We start from the raw sequence: 26442 nt of genomic DNA on the forward strand, positions 1-26442 counted from the left end.
GAAAGCTGAGATAACTGAGGAGTTGATAAGGAATCTGTCAAGTTTCTTTGTGATAAGATTGGCTGGTTGGTTGTTTGTCCAGGTCAGAGAAGACCCAGTAAACCGGAGATCAAACACCCCTGCCTGTAGCAAGCAGTCTTGAAATATGAACATCTGTCTATCCAAGGAATCCACCAACGAAGATGAGTACTCGTGGGGAGTGAGGATTTGATTTAACCCCCCCTCCCCCTCCCCCCTCATCCACGGGTGGTTATCAAGTTGTAACGAGCATTGCATTCCCACGTGGGGTGGGAATTGTTTGGAGACAAACTCAGTACAATATAATAACAATGAGTCGAAGACTCAAAATCAAAAACGTTTGAACAATTTTATCCATCATGTTATTTTCCGATGTAGACGTCTATTTTTCTAATTAATATGCTATTTTTTTTTAAAAAAGTACATTCAATAAAATCATGCGTTAAATCTGCCAAAAACATAAATGGAAACAATCAGAAATTTTACACTATCCACTAGTAGTAAATCATATCACTCTTCACTTAGTTTCAATCAAATTTATTACTCCGTTATCATCTACCAAATAAATTCTACCCCATCTTACGTGCTAGGCTGCTTGCTAACTGATAATATTGCGTAGGTAGTTGACATTAAGAACATAAGCCCATTGGACTTTAATGGGCCCATAAATGCGGTCCTCTAATATTCGGTAGGACTTAGGAGTTAGGAGCTGCAATCTAGTGCGCGCGGGAGTACAGTACATCATCAACCTTCCTCTTCCCCATTTATATATATAGAAAATAAAATTAAATCGCGACGATCGGACGGTTTATAAGTTTTCTGACTTTGCGTGAACAGATCGGTCAGGTGGAGAGAGAGAGAGAGAGAGAGAGAGAGAGAGGGAAGGATCTGCATCTGTGGGTGTTTTACTGATTGGGAGGATTCGTCTTCCTTTGTCTGATCCTCTCCGTACGACCATAGTCTGTAAGCTGTCCGAGACTCGCCCATTGTCAGTTTCTAGGGTTTTGTAGTCTGCTTTCTCCATCAACTGTAACGTTGTTGCCGCTTCTAACTTTTGTTGTTGTATTCAGGTGATTAAATCGAGATAATGGATTTGGCGTCGCGTTATAAGGTGTTTTTTTTTTTTTTTTATCTTTCTAGTTTTGATTGTGCTGTATCGTTTGGAGCTTGATTCAGCTGTTTAAAATCTCGGGGAGAATCAAATCCATGTTGAATGCATGTTTGCACATTGGCTTGGTGTTAGTTAGTGTTTACTAATCATAAAGGTCGCAAGAGAGCTTTATACTATCTTATAGTTCTTGACCTGTTTCTATGCTATGTTACCAGCAGCAATTTTATGTTTCTTTTAGTGTTTATTTTAACTTGCTCTGAGCTATTGTACAGGGGGTTGTTGGGCTTGTTTTTGGAGACAATCCATCTTCAAATGAAGACAGGTACGTTTTTTTTCCTAATGCGGGAATCATCTCTATCATGACCTGTCTGTATTGTCAAATTGATTTGAATTGAGGATTGGATTTTTATGTGGTGTAGTTACATTCAACGCCTGCTGGATCGTATAAGTAATGGTACCTTGCCTGACGATAGGAGAAATGCTATTGTAGAACTTCAGTCTGTTGTTGCTGAAAGTAATGCTGCTCAGTTAGCTTTCGGGGCTTCCGGTAAGTTTTTTTTGTTTTTTTGCTGTTATGCGTCTGACTGATTGTGAGATGAAATAAAAAAAAATTGCAATTTACATGATGTAATTTCAGGATTTCCTGTGATAGTGGGCATCCTAAAGGACCAACGGGATGATGTTGAAATGGTGAATTATCTTTCTTTTCCTCTTTTTCTTTTGTTTCTCGCATAGGTTGTGCAGATTTCTATTTATCCTTACGTAATTTGCGGACTCCCTTTCCATCTTTATTGAAAATGTGGCAATTAGAACAAAGTTTGGAAAATCATGTTTTACTTTTTTCAAAAGTAGTTTTAGGCGTAGGTCCATCAGTCCAGAGGAAAACGTTTTAATGAATTCATTATGTTAGCATGCGTCTTTACTATGAGATTTTCATTTGTATATGTCTTTTACTTTTCCGTGGGACTATCCAGAGTTCGTTATTGAGCTTCTTGTTGATCTGACTGTGCTATGCCATGCTTTTAACGTACTGTTTTGTTGTCTGTCCAGGTTCGAGGTGCCTTAGAAACTCTGCTTGGCGCTCTAACGCCAATCGATCATGGAAGGGCACAGAAGACTGAGGCCCATGCAGCTCTTATGAATTCCGATTTGCTCTCCCGTGAAGCTGAAAATATCACTCTTCTTTTGAGTTTGCTGGTTAAAATTTACTCTATATTTTCGAAAAATAAATTTCACGTTTTGGAAAATATCAACTTATCATATGATTTGTTGTACCTGTGGTATGGCAGGAGGAAGAAGATTTTTATGTTCGATATTACACTCTTCAGATTTTGACTGCTCTTCTTATGAATTCTCAAAACAGGTAAATATTCTTTCTGTGTGTCATCTCTCTATCTTTATGCTGTAGAGACTTTCGCTGACCGTCTCTTCAGGTTGCAGGAAGCTATTCTCACCACTCCTCGCGGCATAACTCGACTCATGGATATGCTAATGGATAGGGAGGTAACAGTTAACTATATCTTGTAAATATTTAATGAAAAAAAAAAAATATTTAATGTTTTGCTGTTGGTTTATGTATATTTATCCTTCAGCTAATCTCGAGTAGGAGGTTTTGGGATGGTGAAGTTGGGATGATGAATATCATATTTCGTAAACTTAAATTTTTTGGTGTTTGCCTTACAGGTAATCCGGAACGAGGCTTTGTTGCTTCTTACGCACTTGACGCGTGAGGCAGAGGTGAGATCACCTGCTTATATTTGTAACTGTTTCTTTCTGGTGCCTTGAGTTGAGGTAGCCATTTAATCTGATAGATCTCATTTAATGGTTGACTACTTGTAGGAGATTCAAAAAATTGTTGTCTTTGAGGGTGCGTTTGAAAAGATCTTTAGCATCATCAAGGAGGAAGGGGGGTCAGACGGCGATGTGGTTGTGCAGGTGACCAGTAACTCTTTTTGTAATATATATTATAGATCCTGTTAAGAATTTGGCATTTGAAAATGTAAAAAATGAACCTTTTTGAGTTAGGACTAAACATTATTGGCACTTGCACTTCCATATGTTTTCTTCCTGACTTTTTTTTTTTGCTAGCATTTCTAATGCATTTGGATTGTCTGCTTATTCGTAATTTCAAATCCATTCCTCAAGCATTTGCACCAATAATGTTCTTTCTTTACAGGACTGTCTGGAGTTGTTGAACAATCTTCTTCGCAGCAGTTCATCAAACCAGGTTTCGGACACTCTTTCTGTTCTTGATTTTCTAATATTTTTTACTAGATCTGACCTTAGGTTGATACTTGAAACTGTACAGATACTACTAAGGGAGACCATGGGTTTTGATCCGATCATTTCAGTTCTAAAACTGCGAGGGATTACATATAAATTCACCCAGCAAAAGGTTAGATTATCGAGTGATTCTCCCATTTTGGATTGATTCTACCAGCTCTTGCGACTTTGTTAATCTTTGTCCTTTTGAATGAATAAAATCCCAGTAGACTGTTAATCTACTTAGTGCACTGGAGACAATCAATATGCTGATAATGGGAGGTGCAGATACTGATCCTGGAAAAGATTCAAACAAGCTGGCAAATAGAACAGTTTTAGTTCAGGTTTGTCAAGATATACAAATCTTGTGGTTCTTCATTCATGACCGGATCAAATATGTTTCTTATTATATCGTATTTGGTTACATCAACAGAAAAAGCTGCTAGATCACCTACTGATGTTGGGTGTTGAAAGCCAATGGGCGCCTGTTGCTGTGCGCTGCATGGTAAGGAGATCTTCTCTAGTCAAATTCCTTGTCCTTTCGTCTCTTCCTTCTTTTGTTCAAATTCCATTCTCTATATGATTTATTTATTTTTATTTGTGCAACTGACGATATTGTTATTAGATTTTACTGTTGAACCTTGTTTCTAGGATGACCATGGAACTGATATTGTTATTAGATTTTTTTTCTCTAAAGACTGTTAATGTATTATCAAAGCAACTGCTGAGCTGTTGGCTGAAGTCCCAAGTTTTCTCATAGCTGTTTTCTTTTGTTGTTACAGTAATCTTAAGTTTCTAATGGATCTTTTACTTTGTGTTACTTTTCTGCTAGACATTTAAATGCATTGGAGATCTGGTTGATGGACATCCCAAGAACCGTGATATCCTTGCTAGCAAAGTTCTTGGTGAAGATCGGCAAGTAGAACCTGCTCTCAATTCTATCCTCCGGATCATTTTACAGACATCTAGTATTCAAGAGTTTGTTGCAGCTGATTATGTTTTCAAGACATTCTGTGAGGTGGGGAACTTTTGTGTTATATATTATTATTTCATAGTCTAATGTGAGCTTTCAGATTATTATCGGTTATTTCATAATCACATTCTCTTAACGTTTCCAGAAAAATCGGGAGGGTCAAACAATGCTAGCGTCAACGTTAATACCCCAACCACATCTCATTACCCGAGATCCTCTAGAAGATGATGTTAACATGTCATTTGGAAGGTTTCAACTTCTTTTCCTTTCTCATGCAGTTTTCACAGTTCTGTTTTGAAAAAAAAAATCACTTTTTAACTCTTATTGCAATTTTGAGTTAATTCTCTTGTATCAAACCTTATTGGAAGTTTATATTCGTGTCAGTATGTTATTACGAGGCATTTGTTCTGGCGAAACGGATGGTGATCTTGAGGTAAACTTTTTGTGTCTCTCTGTTGAATGTTAATTTGTACCTTTCTTCGGGAACTTAATCTATTTATTTGAAACAGACATGTTGCAGAGCTGCGAGCATTCTTTCTCATGTTTTGAAGGACAACTTCCAGTGCAAGGAAAAGGTACTGACATGCCACCATAGTTTTATAATTTAGGTTCTGGACTCAGAACTTTTTGTCCCTCCATTCGCTGACTGTTTTGCAAACCCAACAGGCTTTGAAAATAGTACTTGAATCGCATGTGCCTTCCATGGGAACTCCAGAGACTCTCTTTCAAAGGATTGTCAGATACCTGGCGGTTGCTTCTTCCATGAAAAGCAAAGATAAATCAAGCACAATGGGGAAGTCATATATTCAACAGATCATTTTGAAACTGCTCGTCACATGGACTGTTGATTGCCCAGCTGCGGTTCAGTGCTTTCTAGATTCACGCCACCACCTAACGTGTCTGCTCGAGCTGGTAGCAAACCCAGCTGCAACAGTTTGCATAAGGGGCTTGGCGTCTATTCTACTGGGAGAATGCGTCATCTACAACAAATCAAATGAGAACGGTAAAGATGCTTTCGCTGTAGTTGATGCTGTGAGCCAGAAGATGGGGCTCACAACATACTTCTCGAAGTTTGAAGAGATGCAGAGCAGCTTCATCTTCTCTCCCTCCGAGGCGCCTCGACAGGGTGATAAACCGTTGACGAGAACAGCCACGCCTAGTGAAGCTGAGATTGAGGATGTGGACGTGGCGAACGCGATGGATAAGGGGAATGAGGATCACCCAATGCTCATATCGTTGTTTGATCCTAGCTTCACAGGCTTAGTGAAGAGCCTTGAAGGTAAAATCAGAGAGAGGATTGTGGACGTGTATAGTCGGCCGAAAAGCGAGGTGGCTGTAGTACCGGCGAATTTGGAGCAGAGGAGCGGGGAAAATGAGAAAGCCTACATCAACCGCTTGAAAGCCTTTATAGAGAAACAGTGCTCGGAAATTCAGGTACATACTCGTCTTATGCAATTTAGTTGTAGCCTAAAAAGAGATTATTGTGATTGTGACCTCTTGTGTCTTTTCTAGAACCTTCTTGCTCGGAACGCTGCTTTGGCAGAAGACCTAGCCAGCTCTGGCAAGAATGAGGAATCTCAAGGATCAGTGCAAAGATCAAGTACAGTAATGGAGAAGGTTCAGATGGAAAGCATCAGGAGAGAACTCCAAGAAGCGTCTCAGCGGTTAGAGACAGTTAAAGCGGAGAAAGCCAAGTTGGAGTCCGAGGCATCAGACTACAAGAACATGGCTGCGAAACTAGAATCAGACCTAAAAGGGCTGTCGGACGCATACAACAGTCTGGAACAAGCGAACTACCATCTCGAGAAGGAGGTGAGATCATTGAAAGGAGGAGAGGGTCCCATGGAGTTTCCTGATATAGAAGCGATCAAGGAAGAAGTGAGAAAAGAAGCTCAGAAAGAGAGCGAAGACGAGTTGAACGACTTGTTAGTGTGTTTGGGGCAAGAGGAGAGCAAAGTGGAGAAGCTAACGGCGAAACTGATGGAGCTAGGAGTTGATGTTGATAAGCTCTTGGAGGATATTGGGGACGAGTCAGAAGCTCAAGGGGAATCTGAAGAAGAAGAGGATGACCATTAAACAAGTTGTTGTAGTGCGATCAACTCCTCTCATCAGGTATTCATAAGAGCAAAAGTCTCCAGGTTGTGTCTGCGTATCTGTTCTCTACGTGAGACTATGTACAGTCTTTGTTGCTTAATCTTTTTAAAATTTTATCATCTAAACTCCAACTTGTTAGACTGTTTGAAACCTGTTACATTACTACTACAGTACTTCAGTTTACGTATGCAGATTCGTATACATTTGAATAATGTAGTTGGTGTGAATTTTTAAGTTATTCCAGCTGTTGTGGTGTTTCACATTTTGAGAAAAACAAAAAACAAAAGACAAGACAGACATATATGCTACAACTCGAAAACAAGACAAGAATGTACAGAGCAGGAGGTTCTTAATCAGCACAAAGGGACGCCATAAGACTCCTTGGTGAGCACCAAACGGCAAGATCAAACAATGACTCTTCTTCTTCTTCATGTTCAATTCTACATATCTTTTCAGCTACTTCGCAGAGATCTGAGACATCGTTGATGATCGCTTCTTGTCCTTCTGCCTGCAAAAGTCAATCAACAACAACATTCTTCATCAATTATACAAACATGTGTATAACCGTTTCAAGACAGATCTAATTTCTAATCGAACGGGTAAAACAAAAAAAAAAACCCTAATATACCATAGAAAGAAGCTCGTCGAGCATAGACGACACCGTATTGGTAGCATCTTCCCCGCCATGTTCCGAAGACGACGTCGTTTCGGTCGCGTTTAACCTCTCTTCTCGCTCCGCCGTTTCAAATCGAACGGCCTTCTCCTGCATAGCACTGAAGCTGTTCGACAAAATCTCCCACTGCTCCATCTCACTCTGGTACTTTCTTTTGAGCTTCACCAGCGTTCTCTTCTTCCGCATCCTTCGATTCCTCTCCTTTACCGCCGGATCCAACTCCGGTTCCACCGGTTTGGATGCTTCTCCGGAGCCTCCGGAGATACGGCTTCGCTTCACTCGCTTGAAAACGAACCCTTCCTTGTTGCAAAGATCCCAATCTTTGTCTCCTTCCATCGCAGTGATCTTCGACGGAGTTGCTGGGACCATCCGCCGTAAAATACACCGGAACGGTGGGGGGAGCGATTTTGAATTCAAATTGGATTTGTTTCAGAAGATCTGCAAATAGAAAATTTTGACAGCTCAGTCTCGTATTGCCAAACTCATCAAGCAAGTTTGGGCCTTTAGGTAGGTAAACATATAAGGCCCGATCTGATGTTCGACTGCAATATACATTGGCCCATTTCTATCAAGTGGTTGACTGTATTTGAAATGATGCAAGTTTGATAATTTGTATATGACATTTTTGGTGTTTCCAGTGGCGGAGGGGCGGATCTACTTACGTTGAGGGTGGGGCACGTGCCCCATACCAACTTCACAATTTTTCTTTGTGGCACAAATTTGAGTACGTGAATCATTCATGGTTAAATATCAAACTTAACGTGTCTCATAGTTAGTTATTTTATTTGTTAAACAACAGTCTCATAGTTATTCTTTGTTCTCATTCATATTACATAACTTTATCATTTTTGTTCCCTTAATTAAATTTTAGGGGAATTAGGGGACATAACCATTTCTGAAAAAAAAATTAACCATATAACTATTATAAGGCATATGCTATAATATACCATATATTTTCTACAATATATACAAAACTGTTCTCATTCATTATCATTTGGCACACGCGCTTCTTCTTCTTATTTTTTGTTTTTTTTTCTTCTCATCACAGATATCACAGAAACGTTTGATTTGGCAATGAACTTTACAAAGGATCTCAATTTTCTATCAAAGGAAATCAAGCTAGCTCCCGTGAGATTGAACAACAACTGATTAATCATAAGATGAAACAATTGATCGTCTGATTACTTTTCTTCATATATTTGGTTGGCTTTACACTTTTCTTACTTTTTGTTACATGTTGATTACGAAACGGAGAATACTCAGAACCATCGGAGAAGATAAACAGTAGATGTTTCGTTCTACTATTCTATTTTATAAACATAGAATAGAAACATTTTCTTAATATTTTCTCCTCCTTCCCCTTCCCCCTCCTTTCCTTCGCGGCTCCCCTACCTATCCTCCCCCCCTCCTTTCTTTTTGTCGCGGCGAGGCATCACTATCACTCTTTCTTAATCTATAAACGATTTACATTGTGATGTTTCTATGTATCAAGTTCTCTATACTATTTATTTAATCTATATAGTATAGTATAATATGTTAGTTATGTATAACACGTTAATGTGTTGTATCGAGTATTCCATAGTATGTTGGAATCTAGTATAGTATAGTTACTTAACGGATGAAACTCAACCTTACAACTAGTTGTTCTCTCTCTCTCTCTCTCTCTCTCTCTCAACCTTAGAACTAGTTGCCGTTTCAGTCTATACTATTTATTTACTATCTATAATATAGTATAAATAACTACTTCAATTTACGGTGGATTGAAATTGTAAAAGCAGAACTTTCAGATTCTCAACAGGAGATATTGACAGAATTTCAGTTTAGATAACTAATGCTTATGGGTCCCATACATTTTCATTTTCAGTAATATTTGTATTTAGAGTTTACGCTATAGGGTTTGAGTTTAGGGTATATGGTTTGGGTTTAGAGTATATGGTTTGGGTTTGGGATTAGGGTATATGGTTTGGGTTTGGGGTTTAGGGTTTGGGTTTGGGTTTAGAGATTAGAATTTCGGTTTAGGGTATATGAATTTGTGTTTGTTAGTTTGTCTTTGCCTATACTATATGATATTTGTAAATAGTATATAACAAATTATGGTATGGGTTTAGAGTTTAGGTTTTGGGTTTAGAGTTTGGGTTTAGGGTATATGGTTTGGGTTTAGGGTTTAGGGTTTGAGTTTAGGGTTTAGAATTTGGGTTTAGGATTTAGGATTTGGGTTTAGGGTATATGGATTTGGGTTTAAGGTTTAGGATTTGGGTTTAAAGTTTGGGTTTAGGGTATATGGTTTGGGTTTAGGATTCAGGGTTTGGATTTAGGGTTTAGGATTTTGGTTTAGGGTATATGGATTTGTGTTTGTTTATCTTTACATATACTATATGATATTAGTAAATAATATAGAACAAATTATGGTATGAGTTTAGAGTTTATGTTTTGGGTTTAGAGTTTGGGTTTAGGGTTTGGGTTTAAGGTATATGGTTTGGGTTTAGGGTTTAGGGTTCATGGTTAGGGTTTAGAATTTGGGTTTAGGATTTAGGATTTGGGTTTAGGGTATATGGATTTGGGTTTAGGGTTTATGGATTTGGGTTTAAAGTTTGGGTTTAGGATTTAGGGTTTGGGTTTAGGATTTGTGTTTAGGGTATATGGATTTGCGTTTGTTTATCTTTACATATACTATATGATATTAGTAAATAGTATAGAACAAATTATGGTATGAGTTTAGAGTTTAGGTTTTGGGTTTAGAGTTTGGGTTTAAGGTTTGGGTTTAGGGTATATGGTTTGGGTCTAGTTTTTAGGGTATATGGTTTGGGTCTAGGATTTAGGGTTTATGTTTAGGGTTTAGAATTTTGGTTTAGGATTTAGGATTTGGGTTTAGGGTATATGGATTTGGGTTTATGGTTTAGGATTTAGGTTAAAAGTTTGAGTTTAGGGTATATGAGGCAACCATTAGATATGATGTGTATTATAATATAATGTAACGGTATATAGAATAAATCATCTACAACGACCCAAACACATCATTCCTGAGAAATGTGCCGGTGTCCGAAGATCAAATTTTGTATTTAAATATTTTCAGTTAAACTGTACTATATAAAAAAGTAAATAGAATGGAATACGTAATGCATGAATCTATTTTACTCGTCACGTGCGGCCAGGGAACGAAACGGAAAAATGGGTGCATAATTGTCCCATCCAACAACCAATACTGTGCAATGGCTATATTCTTTATTAATAGGTCTGCTATGAATATTCAGCAAATTGTTAAACTAGTTTTATGATATATCTATCTAATTTGTTTAGTTTTGTTGTATAAATATCAATCTATAATAATTTTAAAGTTTCTTATTTCTACTCATTCTAAAAAATGATTTTTTTTTTGGACTATTATAAAATATGATAATAATATTTTTCAAAAATATATTTTTCAAAGGTGATAATTTGTTATTGTTAGCTCACATAAAATGTATTCAAAACATATACATCTTTAGCAAAAAATTATAAAACATTTCTCTTTCAAATATGGAGAGAATATTTAATTAGGAAAAAAATATTAAATATATAATAACATAATATAAACTGTCAAATTATTTTAATAAATTATATGTAAAACATATTGTGCCACACATAAAATATTTTCCAAGATCCGCCCTTAGACGGACGGGTAAGTAACGCGTAAGAGAGTTGCTGTGACTGCCATGGATGATTTTACCCTGAAATTTTTTAACTTCCTGTGTTATATCCTTGCCTGTTTACATAATTTGAAAGAAAACTAAGATTATGTACGTTATGCATTCCCACGTTAATTGAAAAAAAATTTAGAATGCAATTCAGTTTCTCTCAATTTTTTCTTTTTAACTTTTGTGTTTTCTTTTGAGAAAAGACAAAAATAGCACTAAACCAAGTTTTTATCACAAAATAACATCATAAGGAAGAAAATGACCAAAAAAAGTTTTATTGAAGGGTAAATTTGCATTTATAACCCTTAGGTTAATTAATCTAAAACTTAGAGTTTAGAGTTAAGGGATGGGGTTTTAGGAATGTATTCAAATTTTTAAAAATAAAAAATAAAAATGAAAATTTTCAAAACAAAAAGATGCTATTTTGGTCATTTTATTTTTTGAGTGCTATTTTGTGATAAAAACTTTAAAAGTGCTATTTTAAAGATTTGCCATTTTATTTTCCCTCGTAAATTCATAACAGAATATTTTAAATTTATTAATATAAAAAATTTCTCTCTCTCTATATATATATATCTTAAGAGATAGAGATGTCAATTGGCTGGTTCAGTGTGATCCCTAAATGTTAAAACAATATTTGAGTCAGGTTTGATCCGAACCGAAAATATCTGAAGCTGGATTTTTCAAGATTTTTCTTTACTTTTCAGAATAATTTTATTGCAATGCAGTATTTAACACTTATCTTTATAAATTATCTATGTTTTCTTAGAAAACTAGTTTTAACTTTTCATTTTCAAATACGGAGTATAAATCAAATTTTGAACTTTGACAAAAATACGTCTTTAAATTATATAATAAGCAAGTCAAATTCAAAATCAATAAAAAGTAAATGTAAATTAAAAATAATTATATAAGATAACAAACCTAATGTTAAATACAATCAAACATTCGACGGTTTCTATTTAAAAAAAAACATATTCTACATATAGAAAAATGCATATTGTCAAATTTAGAATATGACTTGTACAATGATAAAATGGTAATACATTCACAAGTTTTTTTTTTGCCTCACTAGAGCTTAGATCGAAATATTGAAACAATATATATCAATATTATCGTGGTTCTGGCACAAAAATAATAATATTTAAATTAAATTGTAAAATTTTGATTTTTCAGGACCAAACAAGCTTAAAACTAAACTATATAAAGCCGAAATGATCTTAACCTGAAAGCTCTATTTCCATGGACTTATACAATTAAGTCTAATCCGGTGGTTAAGCAATTTAGGAATCTGAACTTTAGTCCTAATTGATATTAGCCTTTGATCTGCGCATCCGTACAGATTTTTCAAAAATATGCTGTTATTTATTTTTCATGTCACTATTATATATTATATATGTGTCACCGTATAATTAATCGTATTTTATATGTACCATCATATGAGTAATTATATAGTTCATAATATATTATACTTATGTATCATCATATAAATAATTACATATATTATATTTTTAAAATTTAATTTGAAATATAAAAATTATCATTTAAGTTAGTGTTTGAAATTAGGCTTTGTATTGTATTTTTCTTATATATATATATTGAAAACACTTTTTGTAATGGTTACTGGATAATATTTTAGTAAAATTCAGGTTTTTAATATATGTATTTTTTGAATCAGTTTTGATTTAAATCAATTTTAAATTATTATTTTTATTTGAAATATGTATATAAAATTTAAATTTTATTTAATGTTTATTTTAGACAAAAAATTTAGGTATTTAAATTGTGCCATTTTCTTATATTTTATGGATTTTCATCATTTTTTAATTATTTAAGTCCATTACTTTTTAAGTAATATACTGTTATTTATGTTTACAAACAACATTATATTCATTTTAATATTGATATCCATATTTCTAAACAATTTTCAAAGTTATTTCAGTTTTAATATAGATATTTATTTAGGTTTGATTGGTAAAACATTAGCATAACAATTATGCTTCTTATTATCCAATCAATATGTTTTAGAAAAGCATTTAGAAAATCATTTACAAAATGCTAATGTTAACGAAATTTTTTTTACTCAATGCTCTCAAATGAAATTTTTATCAAACATTTACATATACAATATATAAAGATTAAAAATAATTATATATAATTAATTTGTTTTATTTAACAATATCAAAATTATGTTAATATCCAAAAATAAAATTTTATATTTGTATGATTCATTATTTTAATAACAAAACATATAATAATATATTACTAATTTTATAAATAAAAATATATCTATGTATTATTTATAAATAAATAAAATACCATATTTTAGTTTTATACTAATTTTATATGTGAGTCATTTACTACTCTAACAATCACCTCATTAAATATACAAAATGAGAACATACGAATTTTAGAACATATTGTTTCTATAGCATGAAGTTACTGCTTTATCATCAGATCTATAAGCCGAAACGACAAAAAAAAATGATATAAACTTTTTTGTGGTTATCATTTTGACCTAATATGTTGTGATTATCTTGGAAGTATGCATCATCATCGACTCAACGTGAGCTGTCATGACTTTGGCTTCTGCCCTCGTTTGTCTGAATTGGTACAGAGAAATCAAATCTTTTGAAGATATTTTAAGATACTGATTTTCTTTTAATTTATAGGAATTAAAACAGTGAATAGCAGTATATTTGTCCGACTATTCTGATATAAACATGCAAAAGAATTAAAACTGGGAAAATCTTGCAAGTCGGACAGTTGGAAACTGGAAAGAGCAAAGATCAAAAAACTACTTCACGTGCAGACAAATCTAAGCGCAACAATTGATACAAATTATTGCTCAAATAAAAACAAAGTCTAACTAACTACTCATTCCACGTGTGGTTTTTGGTGGTTGGAAACGTAGGGTTTCATTGTATGAGCTCGCAAAAGTTTATGGCCGGTTTGATTTTATGTGAGGATAACTGAACTGTGTGTAAACCACTTTGGATCGTGCAATACATATCATCAAAGTAAATAACAAAGAACTAGCTACTCTGCCCACTAGCTAAGCTCTAGTTTTCAAAGTTAAAAATAATGCGTAATATATAGCAACGAGCATTGCTTATAGGTTATAGCTTATAGATTAAGAAAAGTCCACTTATCTAAACACTAATTCTTGTTAATTAATTCTCACCTTAAGGATTTAAAAGTTTAGAGTAAATTATTAAAACCAACCTATATGCCCCCAATCTAAATATTTTAGTTTGATATCTTTGACCTAACAAATTATCTACTGGGCACGACTATCGTTTCTAGCACGTTATTCAAATCCAATATCCATGAAAATGTCACTAAAGAATTCTCTAATAAGTTTTTCTTCTTCTTATCATCCGTTTTATTTAAGCATGTACATATTATTATCATCTTGAACTTTACCAAACCCGTTGAGATTCTTGGTTTGTATCGAGAGGCTGAAGCCTTACGGGTAGGCCGTATTGCGGATGGAGATTGAAGTAATCAACCGGTGTATGCTTATATTCAGGGGAGAGGCTAATCCGGAACCGTTGAAGGATCATAGTGAGCACGGTCTTGGCTTCCATCATGGCGAAGTTTTGAGCAATGCAAGTTCTTGGTCCGACTGAGAACGGGAGAAGTGCGTTTGGGTGATTGGCGGCTTGAGAAACACCGTTTTCAAATCGGATAGGATTGAATTGTTGGCCGTCTTGTCCCCACATGGCCTTGTCGCTGTGCATCTTCAGAAATGGGACGATTATGCTTGTTCCCTTGGGGATATCCAAATGTCCTATCTTCATATCTTGGGTTGCTTCTCGCACCATTTTAATCACGGGTCCATACAGACGAAGTGACTCCATCAACACCATGTTCATCTGGAAGGTAGAAAAGGATTCTTAACAAAAAAAAAGGTACAAAATGACTTTTTTCAGTCACAAGTATTTAAGGATATCGTCCCAAGTTGAAAGTTATGGGTCCTAAATAATATAATAATAACCGTGAGATAATTTATTTATCAACCAATTGATTTTATGTTTGAATCTACGAACCCTCTTTATATAAAACTGCATAAAAAACTTAGAAAATAGAACCACTGATTACCAGTTTAAGTTTGGAGAAGGTGTCTGAGTCTGGGACCTTATCTTTACCACATTCAATGAAAACCTCGTTTCTTAGTTTCTCTTGCCAATCTTGGTGCAAGCTCAGTAACAGCGTAGTCCATGTCAATAGAATCGAACTACTTCCTTGCCCTGAGATATAGAAAGTCTTGCATTCTTCTATAATCTCATCCATACTCATCGTTTTCTCACAATCCTTAGATGTTGCAGCTTTCAACATGATCCCAAGAAGATCGTCTCCATATTTATTAGAACTTGATTTAAGCCTTGCATCTATAATTCTTTTGATTGAGTCCTTCACTTTCTTATCGAGCTTCCATAACTGAAGGTTGGTTGGCGTAGGAAGGTATCTTGGGAAACAAGAAACAAAAGGCTTTACATATGTTTCTGTCTGAACGAATTAGCTGACTATATGTATATTGTACTTACTGTGTTCCTGGGATGAATACGCTTGTGAGAGAAGTAACAAAATATTCCTCAAGCTCTGTCTGTGATTTAAACAATTCAATCCCTTCCTCGTAGCTGCTTCCGAACGCTGTGGTCGCGATGATATCAGAGATCAATCTGTGAAAGTCTTTGTTAATCTCCATCCTCATCATCACTTCATCACCATTTCTTTGTTCTCTCCACTCCTCCAACATCCTGAGTGTGCAATTCACCATCCGTTTCGTCATGACCTGACAAATATTAGCAAATAATTAATTATATTTTGCTCAAAGAGCTGAAAATATATGATTTCGCGTTTTATATTTTAATTAATGCAATTTGTTTTATAGTTAAGACATAATTCGATATGTGAAAATAGGAGTGGTGAAATATCTATTGGAAAACAAAAATAAAAGAAAATAATATTAAAAAATGTAAATATTTATTGTTTTGTCGAGAGCAAATTTTTTTTTTTTATTTTAAATACAGAAAAAATTATAAGACCTTGAGTCGGTCCATGGAGAAAGCAGGGTTCAAGATTCGTCTATGGCGAACCCAGTCATCACCCTCTATGAAAGGAAGTCCTTTACCAAAAAGTATGAACACCTCGGGTCTCGTCTTTGCTATGACAGCGAAACCGAACTTTCTCGACAAGATTTGTTTCCCTAGTTCAGGATCTGAGATGAATATTGTTGGTTTTGTTCCGTTCCAGTATAGAAATGTTTCTCCTAAAACATATCATCAAAGAGAGCTTGCATGTGTTAAGCACTTAAGCTATACTCGTCTTAAAGGACCATAAACAAAACAAGTTACAAGAAACGGCACCGTATTGGGATAGCCATTGGTGGTAGTGAGGAACCACACGAGGGAAGATATCGTTGGAGTTGGGATCAAGAACCCAACCCTTTGCTTCTTTCTTCATCTTCTTTATCTCCTTGAGGTTTCCGTAGACGAATCTGTATTTTGGACCTGAGATTCCTTGTTTCTTGAATCTTCTTGTTATCATCCATGGCCGCAAAAGAAAGATCCAACAGGCTTCCCATATCTTAGGAATAACAAAGGGCAGAAGAACGAGTGCTAAGAGATTGATCGCGCTTAGGAGTTCCATTGAAGAAACAAGGAGTTTATACTCGTATTTCTGATATGATATGATATGATATGATATGATGTGAGGATGCACATCTTTTTATATCCGGTATGTGGAACCCATTATTTTTAGGATTAATTTAATATTAAACTAAGACACATATATAATATATACTAGGCGATTTTTTTATGTACAGACGTAGATTTAAATATTTTTATAAAAATATTTTTAAAATATTATTAATATTCTAATTTTAGTTAAATTAATTTTTATTATAGATATGATTTATTTCAAATAATATTACGTTGTTTTACTTAGACATGCAATTTGTATATAAAGTATTTAGTGGATTTTGTTGTTATTTGAATATACTAGATTGTATGTATGCTGAAATATAATAAAATTTAATTTATTTTGTTCTTTGCATTTCGACTTTTGTTTTTGTTTTTTTTTTTATTTTGACAACAATGACACTAAACTATCAGTTACGCGCATTCTGTCCAGACAACCAGACCGGAGGCATATAATCGACATATAACATAGCAAAAGGGGAACTCATTACACCTCGTGCCAGCTTGTCCGCCATTAGATTATGTGCCCTCGAAATATGTCGGATTTTGAAAGAAGAAAAGAAAGTCTTACTGTGTTGGAACTTTTCCATATGTGTAGCAAAAGCTAGCCATTCTCGAGGCGAAGACACCAATTGAAAACAGTCTGTCGCGAAAACTACTTCTGAATAATTGAGAATCTTCATGCACTCCATATCCTATATCAAGGCTTCACATTCAGCATGCAAAGCAAATAAGCTTCTCTGGAGATTCATTGCACCCATCATCTTCTCAGTTGAACCATTCATTCTGCAGAATCATTCTTGTCCTGAGAACTTGTCTTGCGCCTTCCATACTCCATCCACAAAGCAGATTTTAAAATTCTCTAACGATATTCCATCCACATATCATTGATATTCCATCCATCCATTCATTCGACTTTTGTTTTTAGTATAAAAGTTTGGATTATGTAAAATTACTCATTTTGTGGGTTATATTGAGTTACACATATTTTTTTTCAAATGTAACTACTTTTGCTTCTAGTTAATCTTAGGGGAAATTTCATAACTACACTTTGTGTAGTACCACAATTCAAGTTTACCACTACTTTAGGGACATTTTCATAAATACACTTTTCAGTAGTGTGAAAAATACTAAATTAACCATACCCTATCTTTAACATATCATCCACCTCTCTTCGTCCTTCGCTACCTTCTTCTCTCTGTCGAGATCCATCGTTTCTCTCCTCCGGATCCATCGTCGTCGTCGTCATCGAGAGTCATCGTGGTCGTCATCGAAAGTCGTCGCCATCGTTCCGTTGAGAGATCTCCGACGAGCTAACACACGGATTCTCTCTCTCACACGATCGCCTAAGCCGACGAGCTATTTATCGGAAATGTCGACTCCAAATTCACAATTTGTAAGTTTCTAATCTCTGTAATTTATTGACTATAGGTTTAGACTTCTAATTGGAATGGTTAGATATAAGAAAACTAGTTTCTGTGATGAATATCCTTGATTTTTACAAATTTGCTTTTATCCAAAAGGCAAATAAGGTTGATTTGGAGTTCAAGTTGAGATTGAGATTTTGGAATAGCAAACACTTGTTCGCATTTTTTACATAATTATAATCCCTTATAAATCTGGATTTCTGGATATTGTTAAAACTACAACTAGACGATTTATAAGCATTTATAAAGAAGAACGATTTAGCAATCGAGGAGTAGTGTCTATTACTTCTAGTGTTGAGATGTAGTGTCTATTATTTGCAGTGTTGAGATGTTTATATTTAGACCATTACTAAAAGTTATCTTCATATTTTTATCTCGTTTTGCAGTTAGATAGCAATGACTTTTGCACAAATTTGAGTTTGCCTCCTAGGATTTATGGAGCTGGAACAGAACCACCAGACATTCCCAAAATGGTCATCCAACATTCGAGCATTGATTACGTTTCTGAGGTTGCACAAATCTTGGGAAAGGAAGAGTTTGATCAAATAGAGAACTCACACCTAGGAAGCATCGTGAAGCTGGCAAGAAGGAGTAGCGTAGTGTTTTCTGAGAATCTATTCCATTTCCTAATGCAGAGAAGAGTATTGACCAAAGGGAAGGATCTCTGGTTCACGTTTTGCGATCAACTTATGAGGTTTTCCATGAGGGAATTTTATCTGACTACAGGTCTAGCGTGTGAGGAAGATACAACACCAAGAGAGCCTCTGTTCCCAAACAAGAAGAAACCCTACTTATGGATGTTGAGTAAAGGCGATAAGTACACCGTAAGGAACTTATATGATCTGCTCAAAAAGAGAGCAAGAACAATGACAAGGCTTGAAAGACTGTCTATGGGAGTAGCAATAATCACAGAAGGGGTCATTCTGGCAGGACACCCGAGCTCTCTAATACCAAAGGAAAGGTTACTGTGTTATAAGAACTACGATACCTTTTCCAGGTTGCCTTGGGGTAAACTAGCGTACAAAATTTTGTCAAAGAGTATCAAGCGTTTGAATACAAGTTGGTGGACATGAGATAGTTACGAAGTGAGAGGTTTTGTGCTAGCCATAAATTTGTGGGCTATGTCATCAGTGTCTATTCTTGGTAAAGCTTTTGGAAAGCCATGCGAGGTAACCGCTTCCTCAGATCCATTATGTCTACATTTGGATTCAACAAGGGCTCCCACAATAACCGAAGTGTTGGAAGTGGAGAAGAAAAGCAATGTAAGTTTTTACTAACGTTTATAAATTTATTAATAAGAGAATCACAGAGACTTATAAAGCGTTGTTTTATCTTTTTTACAGGGTGTGGTTACTACAGTGATAGGATTATGTGAGAATTTCAAACATTTGGTTAACCCAACACATGATGATGATAAGGACTTCGATAGTGTTGTAAAACTTGTTGAACAAGGATACAAACTGAGGAAAAGCGATTGGGAACAAGGTTTTGTAGATGTTTTTCTTACAGCAGAAGACATTGGTCAACAAAGAGGAAATGAAGACAAAGATGTTCAGCAAAAATATAAGGTTAATGTACAGCAAAGCTCTGAATTTATTGCGCTTTTGATGTTTTACAAGGGTTTATCAAATTTGAAATTGCTAAGTTTTTTTTTTATATTATAGGAGCAAGCACAAGATGAAGAAGAACAACAACTGGAAGCTGAGGCTGAAGTGGGCGAAGGTGATAAAGAAAGAGAAACTTCAAAAGCCAATGAAGTAAGCTAATTTAGAAACCTTTATAAACCTAGACTATCATTTTTTAAAAAAAAATATAAGCCATTATAAATTTGATATTGCTTATTTTTTTTTCTCTTTTGAAATAGGGGCATACAGTTGTGGAAGAAGAAGATGAACAAATGGAAGCTGATACAGAAGTGGAGGAGCCTGTGCAAGTTGAAAGGCAGAAACGAGGAAGAGGAAATAAGGTAAATCATTATATTTATAATGTGTTATAAAGTTTTTTTTTCTATTTTGTTATCGGAATTGAATGATGAATATGTTTGTATAGGAGCAAGCACAAGATGAAGAAGAACAACAACTGGAAGCTGAGGCTGAAGTGGGCGAAGGTAATAAAGAAAGAGAAACTTCAAAAGCCAATGAAGTAAGCTAATTTAGAAACCTTTATAAACCTAGACTATCATTTTTAAAAAAAAAAATATAAGCCATTATAAATTTGATATTGCTTATTTTTTTTTCTTTTTTGAAATAGGGGCATACAGTTGTGGAAGAAGAAGATGAACAAATGGAAGCTGATACAAAAATGAGGGAGCCTGTGCAAGTTGAAAGGCAGAAACGAGGAAGAGGAAATAAGGTAAATCATTATATTTATAATGTGTTATAAAGTTTTTTTCTATTTTGTTATCGGAATTGAATGATGAATATGTTTGTATAGGAGCAAGCACAAGATGAAGAAGAACAACTACTGGAAGCTGAGGCTGAAGTGGGCGAAGGTGATAAAGAAAGAGAAACTTCAAAAGCCAATGAAGTAAGCTAATTTAGAAACCTTTATAAACCTAGACTATCATTTTTTTAAAAAAAAATTTAAGCCATTATAAATTTGATATTGCTTATTTTTTTTTCTCTTTTGAAATAGGGGCATACAGTTGTGGAAGAAGAAGATGAACAAATGGAAGCTGATACAGAAGTGGAGGAGCCTGTGCAAGTTGAAAGGCAGAAACGAGAAAGAGGAAATAAGGTAAATCATTATATTTATAATGTGTTATAAAGTTTTTTTTTCTACTTTGTTATCGGAATTGAATGATGAATATGTTTGTATAGGAGCAAGCACAAGATGAAGAAGAACAACAACTGGAAGCTGAGGCTGAAGTGGGCGAAGGTGATAAAGAAAGAGAAACTTCAAAAGCTAATGAAGTAAGCTAATTTAGAAACCTTTATAAACCTAGACTATCATTTTAAAAAAAAAAATATAAGCCATTATAAATTTGATATTGCTTATTTTTTTTATATTTTGAAATAGGGGCATACAGTTGTGGAAGAAGAAGATGAACAAATGGAAGCTGATACAGAAGTGGAGGAGCCTGTGCAAGTTGAAAGGCAGAAACGAGGAAGACGAAATAAGGTAAATAATTATCTTTATAATGCTTTATAAATGTTCTTTTCCTATTGTTTCATCAGAATTTAAGGATGAATATGCTTATATAAGAAGTGGAATAGACTTTTAATTTTAAAAATTATAACCCATCTTGAATCTGTTTAGGAGAAAGAGCATAGGAAGAATGAAGAGAAAAGAAAATATGATGCGTATGAGAAAAATAAAGAGAAAGATCAAGGTGAAGATGGTTCCAGGTCAAACAGTGAGAAACTCGATAAGCTAATAAGAATGGTATATGATTTGGGTAAACGAGTTGAAATAATACAGAATGTCTTAGGAGTTAAGGTAAACAAATCACTTTACTAGGCACTTATAAATATTTTTAAATGTTATTTTCTTTTAACTAATATGACATGATATCTTGAAGGTATTTGATGGTTCACCCAATGATGATAATGAAGATCATCAGAATGCAGCCAACCCTGATTATGCAAAAAGTTCACCCAGTTATGATAATGAAGAAGAATCAAATTATCGTGTTAAAAGATGTGCAACAGATGATGAAAATGGTGAGGAGATATGTGATGAAGAAGAAATTTCTGATACACATCAACTAACGCAAGTGAATACTCTCGGAGAAAATGAGAATACAGAGAAAATAACTTCAAACGAAGAGACTGAAAAAATGGAAGAAGAAAGCTGCAGTAAACAAAAGTCAAAGGTACAAAATATGAAACATAATATAAGGGTTAATAAATTTTTTTTGATATAAAGCTTGTTGAGTAATCTTATCTTGTGTAGGTGACGTCTTCTACTCCTACATTCACTACTCCAAACTTCGAGACAAGGGTACAAAAATTAATAAATTTTATAAGGCCTTGTAAATTTTAATGTATACAGCTTATAGTTTCGAAATAATTCTTTTTACAGGTTACATCGCCTACTCCAACATTTACTACTCCTAAGTTTGATCTTCTTTCTCAGGAAAGTCGTCATAGTGGAAAGGGTGCAAATGAGGTATTTTATAAATCCTTATAAATAAATTCGTAGCTGATAAGGTCTCTTAAACAATTTCATAAACAAATTTTTTACATGATTCAGTATCTTATGCGAGATGTGGGGGAGAAGTCCGTGTCCCAACCTTTAATGGAAACTAAAAAAAGATTGGTACAACAAGATATCGAGGTTTGTTTTCACAGAATGTTATGAATATTTTCTAGTTTCATAAACATATATCTTGGTAAGAACTGTTTTTTTTGTTGCATAGGTAAATGATGATGTTGAACCTCCACTGAAAAAGAAGAATAAAGCTGATATAGGTAACGTTGAACTAAGAAGAAGTGAAAGAGGTCAAATACCATCCATTCATACACAGCCGCCATTTACGGGAGCAAGGAAGAAACATCCAATAGTACATCCCTTTGAGCCAGTTGATAAGACCAGAAAGGAAAAAATGACAGAATGGAAAATGTCAAACAAAAACAAGTAAGATTTATTTTATAAGGTATTATATATTTAGTGAGGTGTACAAAATATATACCTGCATAGTATTTTATTAGTATGTGTTTTCAACGTAGGAAACTGATAATCAATGAAGAGAGAGTAAACGAAAAGTGGTTTTCAGATCTTGAAACTCCAGGAACAAATCTTTCGAAAACGGTTAGACTATAATTGAAAATCTTCTTTATAATCGCTTATAAATTCATCTTACTCGAGTATTAGATGATCGGTTTTTATGATTATTTATGTTTTATTTTTTGTCTCAGCATATTGAAGCAGGTTTGCAGTTGCTAAAATTGAGAAAGAGAAACAATCCAGATTTGTTTCTGAACAAAACTGCCTTAGTTGTTGGAGTGAAATTCCTTGAAGAAATAGATGAACTTTATGTTGAGTTTTTAGATGACAAGGAAGGTTTCCAGTTTGCAAGTGGCTTTGACAAGTACAACATAGAGAAGAATATCACTTTTCTCTATTCGGCTATTGCAGTTGAAGAATATTATTGGCTTGGAATTGTGGTCAATCTGGAGAAAAGAAGCATCACAGCATTCAATAGCGCATCAGTGAAGTTTACATTGGCGAAGAAGAAAAAGAAGAAGAGGCTTCAGCAACGAAAAATAAGAAGAAGGATCCATGGATGGTGAAGAATCATACTGTGAAGACCTTGGTTAAACTATTTGTTAAAAATAGTAAGGAATTTACAGCTAACCAGAAGCTGAGATTAGGGGCTACTATCCTTGTGGAATCGATATTGATAGCCAACAATCCAGTTAATAAAATACCCGTTGAGAGACTGCTGAGAGCTAGAAACTTTGAAGAGTTCTGCAAGTATCCCTGGGGGAATGAAACCTATGATGCTCTACGTGCTGCAGTGGAGAAGATTGAAACTACAGATTTGGTGAAGGTGCAATATGGAATTTCTGGGTTTATATATGCCATTCAGCTTTGGGCTTTGTCTTCTGTGGATCAACTTGGCTCATTTTTTGGTGATGAAGATGAAGAAACTCAGTTTCCATTGTGCTTGCATTGGATAGGAACAAAATCGCCTACTTTGGATGAGGTGACCAAAATTGCTGGAAACAAAAAGGTATCATTTTATAAACTCTTATTAATTTTTTTTAGTCTCTGCATTTTTATTTTTTATCTATGGTCTAATCATGGTAATACTTATCAGGTTGTTGCCAAATGCATCCTTGGAGATCAGGAATTGCATAGCAACTTGGTTGAAGAAGATGTCGACACTGAGTTTGGAAAAGTTGTTGATCTTGTCAAGAGAGGATATCGTTTGAAGAGACAAGATTGGCGTAGTGGAAGTGTCAACATTGCTGTTGCGGAAGCTGAGATAGAGGAAAACAATTATGGTCCAGGGAGTGATGCAACTGATAAAGAGAAGATTGAATTCCTCACCAAGCAGCTAGAGATTTATAAAAAAAAAGTGGAGAAGCTTGAAGATCGTCTGGGCATTCGTCGAGAAACCGAGAAGGTAAAAATATTTTCTATATTTGTATCGTGTTTTAAATGATCAGAAAGATTCATATGCTTCTAACTTGTAACAGGAAACTGATGAGTTTCATGAGACTCCTCAAGGTGCCACAAAAACTAAGGTTTGCTATTTTTAAAATCTTGATATTGTAAATACTGTTTATTTGTATTCACATATAATTTTTCAGGAAAATGATAAGCATCAGGAAAGGGATTTGGAGGAGGATGAATGTTTGCAGTCTTTCTTTGATTCCATAAGGCAACAAGTTTCTAAGGTTATATTTTTGACGCTTTATAATGCTTTATTAAACTCGAAATTTCTAAGTTATTTTAAAGTTATAACCATTTATAAAATCTTTTTTTAATGAAATAGAAAAAGACTCAAGATAAAGTAGAACAACTAGTGGATAATGATGCAGATGACAGTGAAAAAGAACGAGAAACTTCAAAAGACAAAGAAGTAAGTTAATTTATAAAGCTTTCTAAAATTACACTATCAGTTTAAAAATATAAGTCTTTCTAAATCTGTCATTGTTTTATGATTTGATAAAGCTAATTGATGTGTATAAACCTTTATAATAGGGTCAATTAGAGGAAGCAGAACGAAATGGTGAAGAAGTTGCTATCAGTGGTGAAAGAAGTGAAACCTCCAAAGACAATGAAGTAAGCTTATTAATAAACTTTTATGAGTTGAAAAGTCTTTTCAAGTGTTAAGTAAATATATTTTGTAACTTTTTTTATCAAAACAGAAGGATGAAGAAGTAAATGAAGATGCATCCAAAGAGCCCGAGCAAGTTGCTGACAGTGGTGAAGAAAGTGAAACCTCCAAAGACGATGAAGTAAGCTTATTAATAAACTTTTTTTTTTATTAATAAACTTTTATGACTTGAAAAATCTTTTCAAGTGTTAAGTAAATCTCTTTTATAACTTTTCTTATCAAAACAGAAGGATGAAGAAGTAAATGAAGATGCATCCAAAGAGCCCGAGCAAGTTATAGAGAAGAAGCAAGGAAAAAGAAAGAAGGTACAAAATATTTAAAATCTGTTTACAAAGGTTTATAAAATTATCTAAAGACACTAAAAATTCTTTTTTTTAAATAGGATCGGATGGAAGAGGTTGAAGAAGTAAATGAAGATACAACCAACATTTGCAAGGAAGTTAAGAATAAGAAACCAAGAAAAGAGAAAAAGGTAACAACTTTTATAAGCTCTATTTACAATGTGGTTCAGAATAAATGTGTTTTGGGTTACTGCTTTTTGTTAAATAGAGGAACACCGATGAGGAACCTGTCGATGATGCTAGCACCTCCAAATCCAAAAAACAAAAAATACAACCTACGGATGTTTCTGCTGATGATGTTATAGAAGGTGTATTGGAAGATCTCACCCTCAAGGTGTGAACAATAAGACAGCAACAAAGTAGATTAACTTACCAATACACATAACAAATTAGAATTTGATAAACATGTTGTTGTTTTTTCTTTGAAATAGGAACAAGAAGAAGAAGAACAAGTTGATGATGAAGCCCAGAAGCCGGTGCAAGTTGAACAGAAGAAACGAGGAAGACCAGCAGGAAGAAAGGTAAATAAATCTCTTTATAACGTCTTATAAAATAGCTTTCCAATGAAGTTTTTGTTTATAGCTTTTTTCTTTTGTAATAGGGCAAAACAAATGAGGAGAAAAAACAACAAGTGGAAGCAGATGATGAAGCCCAGAAGCCGGTGCAAGTTGAACAGAAGAAACGAGGAAGACCAGCAGGAAGAAAGGTAAATAAATCTCTTTATAACGTCTTATAAAATAGCTTTCCAATGAAGTTTTTGTTTATAGTTTTTTTCTTTTGTAATAGGGCAAAACAAATGAGGAGAAAAAACAACAAGTGGAAGCAGATGATGAAGCCCAGAAGCCGGTGCAAGTTAAACAGAAGAAACGAGGAAGACCAGCAGGAATAAGGGTAAAATAACTCTCTTTACAACGTCTTATAAAATAGCTTTCCAATGAAGTTTTTGTTTATAGTTTTTTTCTTTTGTAATAGGGCAAAACAAATGAGGAGAAAAAACAACAAGTGGAAGCAGATGATGAAGCCGAGAAGCCGGAGAAAGGTGAAAAGAATAATAAACCAGGAAGACCAGCAGGAACAAAGGTAAAATAAATCTCTTTATAACGTCTTATAAAATGTTCTTTTGAGTTTCATTGGCTACTTCCAAAAATCATTATTTATTTCTCTTATTTTTTGTTTATAAAGAGAGTTGTTGCAGGCACCTCCATCTCGGAAAAACAAAAGACACAAGCTGGGAAAGATTCCATGGTGAATTTGAAGAAATGAAATTCATTCAGTTTTTAGTGCTATCTTTTGTTCCCTTTTGAAATAGTGTTATCTTTTCTAATGTCTTTGCTGAAAGAACATCTTCTGGTTTGTACTTTAATCATTCTGGTT

The 26442-nt window shown here is 34.4% G+C and overlaps 7 protein-coding genes across 7 annotated transcripts; 5 read left to right on the top strand and 2 right to left on the bottom strand.

Moving 5' to 3' along the window:
* Nucleotides 1–816: 816 nt before the first annotated feature.
* Nucleotides 817–6696, top strand: LOC108854766 (golgin candidate 6). The gene is made up of 20 exons (XM_018628416.2): nt 817–981; nt 1089–1129; nt 1402–1451; nt 1549–1676; nt 1767–1819; nt 2180–2326; nt 2419–2492; nt 2563–2632; nt 2813–2866; nt 2969–3064; nt 3306–3356; nt 3438–3524; nt 3622–3735; nt 3825–3896; nt 4224–4409; nt 4510–4613; nt 4749–4797; nt 4874–4939; nt 5031–5798; nt 5877–6696. Exons 2-20 carry the CDS (start codon nt 1106–1108, stop codon nt 6438–6440), a joined length of 2757 nt encoding a protein of 918 aa, XP_018483918.2. The 5' UTR covers nt 817–981; nt 1089–1105; the 3' UTR covers nt 6441–6696.
* LOC108854768 (uncharacterized) lies at nt 6676–7631 on the bottom strand. Its single transcript, XM_018628418.2, has 2 exons — nt 7087–7631; nt 6676–6966 (listed from the first exon to the last, which is right to left on the bottom strand). The coding sequence occupies exons 1-2, from the start codon at nt 7498–7500 to the stop codon at nt 6808–6810; spliced, it is 573 nt and encodes a 190-aa protein (XP_018483920.2). The 5' UTR covers nt 7501–7631; the 3' UTR covers nt 6676–6807.
* A 6510-nt stretch (nt 7632–14141) lies between these two features.
* Nucleotides 14142–16515, bottom strand: LOC108854544 (cytochrome P450 709B3). Its single transcript, XM_018628137.2, has 5 exons — nt 16178–16515; nt 15857–16080; nt 15356–15603; nt 14910–15276; nt 14142–14683 (listed from the first exon to the last, which is right to left on the bottom strand). The coding sequence occupies exons 1-5, from the start codon at nt 16458–16460 to the stop codon at nt 14228–14230; spliced, it is 1578 nt and encodes a 525-aa protein (XP_018483639.2). The 5' UTR covers nt 16461–16515; the 3' UTR covers nt 14142–14227.
* Nucleotides 16516–17545: 1030 nt separating this feature from the next.
* LOC130510929 (uncharacterized) lies at nt 17546–19190 on the top strand. The gene is made up of 2 exons (XM_057007643.1): nt 17546–17906; nt 18324–19190. Exons 1-2 carry the CDS (start codon nt 17883–17885, stop codon nt 19008–19010), a joined length of 711 nt encoding a protein of 236 aa, XP_056863623.1. The 5' UTR covers nt 17546–17882; the 3' UTR covers nt 19011–19190.
* On the top strand, nt 19059–23148 carry LOC108850329 (uncharacterized). The gene is made up of 19 exons (XM_057007976.1): nt 19059–19199; nt 19281–19505; nt 19602–19694; nt 19802–19903; nt 19987–20079; nt 20188–20289; nt 20371–20463; nt 20572–20673; nt 20757–20849; nt 20956–21057; nt 21196–21375; nt 21458–21751; nt 21832–21879; nt 21961–22047; nt 22132–22215; nt 22298–22515; nt 22608–22689; nt 22797–23095; nt 23127–23148. Exons 1-19 carry the CDS (start codon nt 19059–19061, stop codon nt 23146–23148), a joined length of 2460 nt encoding a protein of 819 aa, XP_056863956.1.
* On the top strand, nt 23126–24295 carry LOC130510601 (uncharacterized). The gene is made up of 2 exons (XM_057007064.1): nt 23126–23614; nt 23702–24295. Exons 1-2 carry the CDS (start codon nt 23165–23167, stop codon nt 24047–24049), a joined length of 798 nt encoding a protein of 265 aa, XP_056863044.1. The 5' UTR covers nt 23126–23164; the 3' UTR covers nt 24050–24295.
* Nucleotides 24091–26406, top strand: LOC108850330 (uncharacterized). The gene is made up of 13 exons (XM_057007977.1): nt 24091–24114; nt 24198–24284; nt 24383–24469; nt 24592–24672; nt 24759–24848; nt 24955–25032; nt 25110–25166; nt 25277–25402; nt 25500–25589; nt 25670–25774; nt 25855–25959; nt 26041–26148; nt 26251–26406. Exons 1-13 carry the CDS (start codon nt 24091–24093, stop codon nt 26329–26331), a joined length of 1119 nt encoding a protein of 372 aa, XP_056863957.1. The 3' UTR covers nt 26332–26406.
* The last annotated feature ends 36 nt before the right edge of the window (nt 26407–26442 follow it).

The sequence above is a fragment of the Raphanus sativus genome, chromosome 4 (assembly GCF_000801105.2).
Source record: "Raphanus sativus cultivar WK10039 chromosome 4, ASM80110v3, whole genome shotgun sequence".
Classification (NCBI taxonomy): domain Eukaryota; kingdom Viridiplantae; phylum Streptophyta; class Magnoliopsida; order Brassicales; family Brassicaceae; genus Raphanus; species Raphanus sativus.

Bases quoted from the DNA above. Each gene is read 5' to 3' on its own strand.
- LOC108854766 (XM_018628416.2), top strand. From the start codon at position 1,106: ATGGATTTGGCGTCGCGTTATAAG. The intron at 2,327-2,418 runs GTTAAAATTTAC...GTGGTATGGCAG, and splicing joins CTCTTCTTTTGAGTTTGCTG to GAGGAAGAAGATTTTTATGT. The intron at 3,525-3,621 runs GTTAGATTATCG...AAATCCCAGTAG, and splicing joins ATAAATTCACCCAGCAAAAG to ACTGTTAATCTACTTAGTGC.
- LOC108854768 (XM_018628418.2), bottom strand. From the start codon at position 7,500: ATGGTCCCAGCAACTCCGTCGAAGATCACTGCGATGGAAGGAGACAAA. The intron at 6,967-7,086 runs GTATATTAGGGT...TGACTTTTGCAG, and splicing joins TCGACGAGCTTCTTTCTATG to GCAGAAGGACAAGAAGCGAT.
- LOC108854544 (XM_018628137.2), bottom strand. From the start codon at position 16,460: ATGGAACTCCTAAGCGCGATCAATCTCTTAGCACTCGTTCTTCTGCCC. The intron at 16,081-16,177 runs GTGCCGTTTCTT...GATATGTTTTAG, and splicing joins CCAATGGCTATCCCAATACG to GAGAAACATTTCTATACTGG. The intron at 14,684-14,909 runs GTAATCAGTGGT...TCTACCTTCCAG, and splicing joins CCTTCTCCAAACTTAAACTG to ATGAACATGGTGTTGATGGA.
- LOC130510929 (XM_057007643.1), top strand. From the start codon at position 17,883: ATGTCGACTCCAAATTCACAATTT. The intron at 17,907-18,323 runs GTAAGTTTCTAA...CTCGTTTTGCAG, and splicing joins CGACTCCAAATTCACAATTT to TTAGATAGCAATGACTTTTG.
- LOC108850329 (XM_057007976.1), top strand. From the start codon at position 19,059: ATGTCATCAGTGTCTATTCTTGGTAAAGCTTTTGGAAAGCCATGCGAG. The intron at 19,695-19,801 runs GTAAGCTAATTT...CTTTTGAAATAG, and splicing joins AAACTTCAAAAGCCAATGAA to GGGCATACAGTTGTGGAAGA. The intron at 21,058-21,195 runs GTAAATAATTAT...GAATCTGTTTAG, and splicing joins AACGAGGAAGACGAAATAAG to GAGAAAGAGCATAGGAAGAA.
- LOC130510601 (XM_057007064.1), top strand. From the start codon at position 23,165: ATGGTGAAGAATCATACTGTGAAGACCTTGGTTAAACTATTTGTTAAA. The intron at 23,615-23,701 runs GTATCATTTTAT...AATACTTATCAG, and splicing joins AAATTGCTGGAAACAAAAAG to GTTGTTGCCAAATGCATCCT.
- LOC108850330 (XM_057007977.1), top strand. From the start codon at position 24,091: ATGAGTTTCATGAGACTCCTCAAG. The intron at 25,403-25,499 runs GTGTGAACAATA...TCTTTGAAATAG, and splicing joins TGGAAGATCTCACCCTCAAG to GAACAAGAAGAAGAAGAACA. The intron at 25,775-25,854 runs GTAAATAAATCT...CTTTTGTAATAG, and splicing joins GAAGACCAGCAGGAAGAAAG to GGCAAAACAAATGAGGAGAA.